The 7,152-nt window shown below is 37.7% G+C and overlaps 1 protein-coding gene across 1 annotated transcript; it reads left to right on the top strand.

Moving 5' to 3' along the window:
* Positions 1–1,119, top strand: LOC137949355 (glycine-rich cell wall structural protein 1-like). Its single transcript, XM_068795429.1, has one exon. The coding sequence runs from the start codon at positions 1–3 to the stop codon at positions 1,117–1,119; it is 1,119 nt and encodes a 372-aa protein (XP_068651530.1).
* The last annotated feature ends 6,033 nt before the right edge of the window (positions 1,120–7,152 follow it).

The raw sequence follows: 7,152 nt of genomic DNA on the forward strand, positions 1-7,152 counted from the left end.
ATGGGGAAGCAGTTCTGGGTGTTGCTGCTGGTTTTGGTGTGTGTGGTGACGGGTGTATGGGGTTGGAGTGTGGAAAAGCAGGAAAAAGAGGGAGAAGTTGAGGAGTTTGTTGATGATAAAGAGATCAGGTCTGAAAAGCTGAAGGCTGGGAGTGGCGTTGGGGTTAGTGATTGTGCAACTTGTGTGAGAAAAGGTGCACCAAAGCGCCATGAGAAGAAAGGGAAATGCCATCGTGGTGGTCACGATCCGGGCAGAGGAAAAGGGAGTGGAGGCTTAGTTCCAAGTCCAGGAATTGGGAGCGGCAGAGGTGGTAGAGGAGGACGTGGTGGAGGGACAGGAGGTAGCGGGGGACGAGGTGGTGCAGCCTCTGGCGGAGGTGCCGGTGGTGGAATTGGCCATGGCGGTGGTTTAGGTGGCGGTGGAGGTGGTGGACTTGGAGGAGGTGCGGGTGGTGGAATTGGCCATGGTGGTGGTTTAGGTGGCGGTGGAGGTAGTGGAATTGGTGGAGGGGCTGGTGGAGGAGGAGGAATTGGGGGTGGTGCTGGTGGAGTGGGTGGCGGAGTTGGTGGAGGTGGAGGGTTTGGCGGGGGAGGTGGTGTAGGAGGCGGAGCAGGAATTGGAGGAGGAGGAATCGGTGGTGGTGGCGGGGCAGGAGGTGGAGTTGGCGGAGGAGGAATCGGTGGTGGTGGCGGGGGAGGTGGTGGTGTAGGCGGTGGAGGAATTGGTGGTGGTGGCGGGGGCGGAGGAGGAATTGGTGGTGGTGGCGGGGGGGCAGGTAGTGGAGTGGGAGGAGGAATAGGCGGTGGTGGAGGAATAGGCGGAGGAATTGGAGGTGGAGGTGCAGGTGTGGGTGGCGGCGCGGGCATAGGCGGCGGAGCAGGACTAGGTGGTGGAACAGGATTAGGGGGTGGTGCAGGCATTGGAGGAGGAGGAGGAATTGGCGGCGGAGGGGTTGGAGTAGGTGGCGGGGCCGGGGTAGGAGCTGGCGTTGGGCTGGGCAGTGGGGCAGGAATCGGAGTCGGGGCTGGAGTTGGTGGCGGAATAGGAATTGGAAACGGAGACGGCAATCCCGGCGGTGGTATCGGAATAATTGGTTTAGGAGAACCTGAGCAACCATAAGGCACCCAGTGCCCGTCAATAAACGGAGTACCTTTCTTTGTTGCGCTTCTCTTGTAGTTTTTCGTGCTTGTCTCAATGTTTCAGTCCCTCATTTATTTCAGTACTTTTCCTCTCTTCTTACGTTTGCCTGAAACCATGTTTGAGCTCAAAGAAGGATCTTCTTTACAGTCTCGCATTATTCAATAAAATAATTCCACCCTGACCCAAATACCGGGCTCAAATTTTCCATTCTTCGTCTACGAGAGAGAGAAGCTACAATAGGAAGATATTGATCGATCATACTAAAGATTAAGTCATATTTTAACAGAAAAATAGTCTTTACACACGATTTACTTAAAAAACAGCTAGTACCTTAGGGAGAGCTTATAAATTCATCTCCAAACCTGCCATTAAGAAGTTAACGAACATTTATTGATATATCCACAAGCATTTACTCTCAATTCTGTGAAAATCTTCCTAAAGTGTATTATTGAGGGAGAGTGAGCTAAAACTCCGAAAAATTCCTTTCTTCTCGTACCATCTCCATTGCATACATATTAGTCAAACTCCAACATACTTCATTGTGCTACAAAGGTCGGAGGCTTGGATATCTCAAAGGAGAAATTTTTTATCCAATTGATAAGGGTGTACGCTTTTATCTTTCTTTTTTTATTTTAAATTTTAGATAGGTTCATCTAGAACTTGATTAAATCTAGATAGAAAGGGTCTTCTTAGAGCTCCAACCTAGCTATTTCTGCATGTTTAAGGCCCGTTAGATCCATGGAAAATTATGTCCAAGTTGCTAATGGATTCATTTTTCCCAAAGACTAATAAAAAGTGTTGGTTTGACTATAAAGCAATTTTGGCTTATACTCAATCAGTTATTATTCATCATACATTGTCAAATATAAACAAATCCTGCTAGTCCAATAGCGTATAGTTGATGTATTATTAATAAATTTTTATCTCCACTATTATGAGGAAAGCATAATCTTTTTTTTTTATGAAAAATATTTGCCCAATAAAAAATGGTATAATTACTAGGATTATGTCCATGCTTGGTCCGATATGTTCTATTATCAGAACCACTTGCATCGACATTCTTAATTTATCACACTTAGTGATGAAATAAAAAAGTACATACAAAAAGAGATACCCTTTCCTTTATAGGTGTACAAAGTGGTGGGCTACATTTGGGCCTCCAATTTCAATTCTTCCTGATCCACTTCAGGAACTTTATAGTCAATGGCAAACCATTCATCCCAGTATCCATGAGATAAAATCCTATTAAAATGATCTAATACATTCCTTTTATTTTGAGAAATTTCCTTTCCATATTTAATGATTTACAACTACTAATCTTGTAGTGAACTTTTCATGTAAGATGGTGGAATAAGTTTCCCGATATGGAAATAGAAATTGCAGAAATCAAGTATGTTATTCTTTAGTTTAGACATTAAACTCCCAAATTAGTGGAGGAAATAAAATTTTCAGCCTTTGAGATTATCAACGCAAAAATCAAATCAAAATTTCTAGAAATTTTTTATGATGAATTATTAATTAAAAACCCTGTTATCAATTAACAAGTTACTTTAATTGAAGTTAATAAATGATTCAAAGAAGACCACAAAGACAATATGTTTATATCTACCTATGACTCTTCCAAAGAAGGTAGTGACCAAGAAGGTGAGAATGAAGATCACGATGAAGAAATCATTTGCATCCCTGATTCTTAGTCTAAAGACAATAATGTCTCTAATGGAGTTTATTGGGATACTATCATCAAACAAGTAGAAAATGCTTTTGGAGAATGATGGAGTATTTATACTCAAACAAATGTCGCAATTTCATGCTCAGTTTAGATCAAAAGACAAGAATAATGTTGTTGCACCGCGTCGCAACATTAGAACAGTAAGAAAAGTTAAAAGACATCAAGAATATATAGCTAGCTTGCAAAAGCTATGAAAAAAAAACAACAAAAGAGGAGTAGTCCTCGTAAAAGCAAATTTCCAATCAAATCAAGACTATCAACAGAACAAAAAAATTAAAGTTATTTTAGACAATTGGCCAACACTTGTCATAAAAGAAAAACAAACATCAAATATAGTCATATCATCATGGAATCTTATATTGAAATTGAAGTCAAGACATATTATAATGGCGTCAAAAGAAATTATTGTTAGTATTCAATTATTGGGGCACGTGTAGAAATCTTATTGGTGGAATTCATTTTTTTTAAATTCATCAAATATATTTTCTTAGTGTGTGAGGTTCCTCTCTCTATAAATATGGAACCATTTATATTTGGGCATCACTTGATTTGAAAATAGGTTGTCTCCAAGGTTGCCATAGTAGTGTATGCTTGTAAGTCCTCTTTCTTTTGTAAAATTATCTTTTCCTTTGTTTGAGTACTAACATGTTTGTTTCTCTTCTTTGAAGAATAAATGATCCACCCCTCTTCTTGGTTGTCATAATCATGCATGCTTGTAAAAGACAGCCAGAAAAGAGGGGAAAGGAAAGAAGGGGAAGGAGGAAAGAAGGAAAAGAAAGAAGGAAAGGAAAAAAAGTACATCCCAATGAAAATTCGTTGGGAGAGGATGCAAATTCACTGGGAGAAATCCAATTTCAATTTCCCAAATTTCCAAATTTACCCTCCTCCTAAGTAAGGAAAAGGTGAAAAAAAAGGAGGAAGAAAAGGAAAAAAGAAAAATAGGAGGAGAAGAAAAAAAGAGGAAGAGGGTACATGCTTGGTAAGCTCAATATTTCACTGGTAGAGTACTCTGGAATTTGATCGCTCCAATATGTTGATAAAAACTAGAAGAGGTCTTACCGCCAACTAATTTAATTTCATTGGTTGGTTGTTTTGTTGGCAAAGCTGATTTTCTTGTAGTGTCTAAAGTAATGAGGTTTATCAACCTAGTAGACTCTAAACAATATTATTCCTCTCCACTTTCCACTTAAACTTAAACTTCCACTAGTTGAAGCATCATAAAAGAGAAGAAAAACAAGATATGATATAAAAAGGGATCGAGTTCATATGCTAAAGACTCAATTATTCAATCTAAGTAGTGACTATCGTATGGTACATACACACAACACTTTAAGGTGATGGAACATCCGACAATAATCTAGCTTACAAATGTCTAATTGAAATTTACTAGTTTTCACTATTATCAAATGAAAGAAGGCTTTTGTGCAAAAGGTTCCAAAAAAGCTTCACTATGACACTCCACTCTTAGTGATTATAGTTAATACTATGCATTGTATGGAATCATATGAATATACATAAAACAAAAATGTATACAATGCTTTGAGTGGGGTTACACAACAAAAATGCTAAAAATGAATACTTGAGTGTATTTATTTGTAGGCATATATAAGGGTGGCATCAAGCTAAACTGGCTTTCAAACCGTTCGAGATCGCCTCGAAAAAAATTCAACTCAGTTCAATTTTTACTTGAGGTTGACTTGAATTCAACCTTGAAATAAGGCTCATTAAGTATGACAAGCCAAACTTGACTTGTTAGCTCGTGAACCGACTTGTTAGCAAAATTTTTTTAACGAAAATACCCTATATTGTAATTGCTCTCGTCAATTCCCTCTTTAGTTGGTTGATAGTTGCTCTTATTTACCTCAAACTTCAAAGATAATCGATTGTTCAGCCCTTTTGAGTTCTTCAACATATAATGTTGTTGAAAGCCCATGGAATAAATACTATTGATGGAGGCGTTTCTTTTAGGTCTATTAAGTTGGTTATTATACATTAGTATGCTTCATTGAAAAGTCTTGGACTCCTCTATGATAGTTTGTAGTTCAATGGTACTAAGTTCATTACAATATATATTTTTTTTTTTTTGCAGTTTTTAATGTAAGTCCGAGCTCGAACCCAACTCAAGTTCGAAATCAAAATCGATTAAAATTTTTGGGCTCGAATTCGATTCTGATTTTAGGCTCGAGGTTGAGTTCGAGTTCAAGATCGAGTTTGAAGTATTCAGATTAAGTCATGCTCAAACATATGCAAGTTTGAGCTCGAACCCAACTCAAGCTCGAAATCGAACTCGATTAAAATTTTTGGGCTCGAACTCGATTCTGATTTTAGGCTCGAGGTTGAGTTCGAGTTCAAGAACGAGTTCGAAGTATTCAGATTAAGTCATGCTTGAACATATGCAAGTTCGAGCTTGGCTCGGCTTGATACCACCCCTAGGCATATATAGTAGTGGAAAACATATGATATATATAAATTAAGCACTAGTGTATCAAATATCAAACTCAAGGCCCCTTCCTCTCACAAAGTGTTTCAAAAGTGTCCCTTGAAACACTTACACCCCATAGTTCTCCTTCCTAGTAATTCCAACATCATACAAGTCGATTCCTCGAAATATGTTTTCTGTATTTTTACTTCATTGTCTAAACTAGATGAGTCTCTATAGAATGGAGGAGTGAATTCATGTGTAATAACCTTTATAGATGTCAAAAGGAATTGCATGTTAAGGCATGATGGAGACTTGAGGATGAATGTGGCCAATGATGCTTGTTTAAATCGCTAATAGCACACTTTAAACTATTGTTATATAATCATCAAGCCCTAAGGGCCTGTTTGGAACCCACTGAAAAGAAAAGAAAAATGGGGGAGAAAGATATTTTATTATTTGGCAAAGAATCATTGAGAGAAAAGAAAATAAAATAAAAAATCATCGTCTCTCTTAGTTAATAAAATTTCTTTCTCAAAATGATAGAATTTGGGGAGAAGAAAAAATAAATAAAAACTTAAGAGAAAATTGTAATTTTTAATTTTTTTAAATTTACTAGTTTTCTTTTATTTAAAATTTTTCATGTTATCCAAACAAGAAAAACTATATTTTTCTCCCTCTTTCTCTCTCATTTTCCACTCGCTTCCAAACAAAAGAAAAGAAACCTCTTTTCTTTTCTTTTTATTTTCTCTCCACTTTCTGTGTTCCAAACACGACCCAAGAGCTTCATCGGATATCAGAACTTTCAATTCATAAATATCAATCAACTTCGATATTCTTAGTTTCACTAAAACCTTCATTTTCGAGTGATTCTTACATTGTCTTAGAACTATTTTATATCATTAAAATAATTTTATTTTAAAATACGACGAAAATAAACAAACAATACTTTTTAAAAATAAAAGCCAAATTATTTATCTATAAATTATCATCTTTGATTATCAATTTGGTTTTATAACTCATCACGATATCCAGATTAAAATAAAAATTCTCATCGACGAAAATAATTGTATCAGTAAATTTTTTATTTAGGTTATGAAAACATTAATTTTTGTCGTTAAAATTTAAATCTAAATATTTGTGTTAATGACATAAGTTTATTCTTAATTAACAACCCCTAAGAACATACCTGATTTCCAACCTATGGGACTTGAGAATGCCCACACAATCAGATTTATTTGCAATGATACACATCCACACCAACATTGAATATTTAATTCTTAGGGTTAACTTTAACTAATCAGGCTTAACCACTCTACTTTGTTTTTTAATGACCTTCCTTGAAATTTCAGAAACAATAAATTTAATTAATAAAATATTAGGATTATTTTAAATTTGGAATTTTTCGTTCTCCGTGGTACCGCGGGCTGCCACAATAATTGCTGTGCCAAAAGCTTAGATTCTCAATAATTATACATTTCGGGTCAGAGTCTGAGACTTGAGATTTTAAAAAACTCGACACGTAGCCACACTCTGCCTGTTCCAAACTCGGGAGACAGGAACGCACACGTCGGCCGGGACACGTGCGGTGGGGCCCGTTTTGGGGGTACGTGGGCGGTCGATGAAGGGGCTTCGGAACCCGAATCTGGGAACTATGGCCGTCGGATTGTATGGGGGCGCGGGTCGAGGGGGGACACGTGGTCATCACTTTCTCCCGTGGGAAATCATGAAAAGCTGAGTCACGGAAGACGACAAAAAAGGACTGTACTGTAAAAGAGAAACAAAATAAAGGCAAACCGGGTTTAGGTTTAACCGGGGTTTACTGACACGAGGGGGGTTGAGTTAACTCCAGTAAAAAAGGGCA

Source organism: Aristolochia californica, unplaced genomic scaffold (assembly GCF_029961685.1).
Source record: "Aristolochia californica isolate CCGP_79_NKW_82.1479 unplaced genomic scaffold, dmAriCali1.0.hap1 SCAF_14, whole genome shotgun sequence".
NCBI lineage: Eukaryota > Viridiplantae > Streptophyta > Magnoliopsida > Piperales > Aristolochiaceae > Aristolochia > Aristolochia californica.

What these genes read in the sequence shown, in the direction of transcription:
- LOC137949355 (XM_068795429.1), top strand. Translation starts at nt 1, where the DNA reads ATGGGGAAGCAGTTCTGGGTGTTGCTGCTGGTTTTGGTGTGTGTGGTG.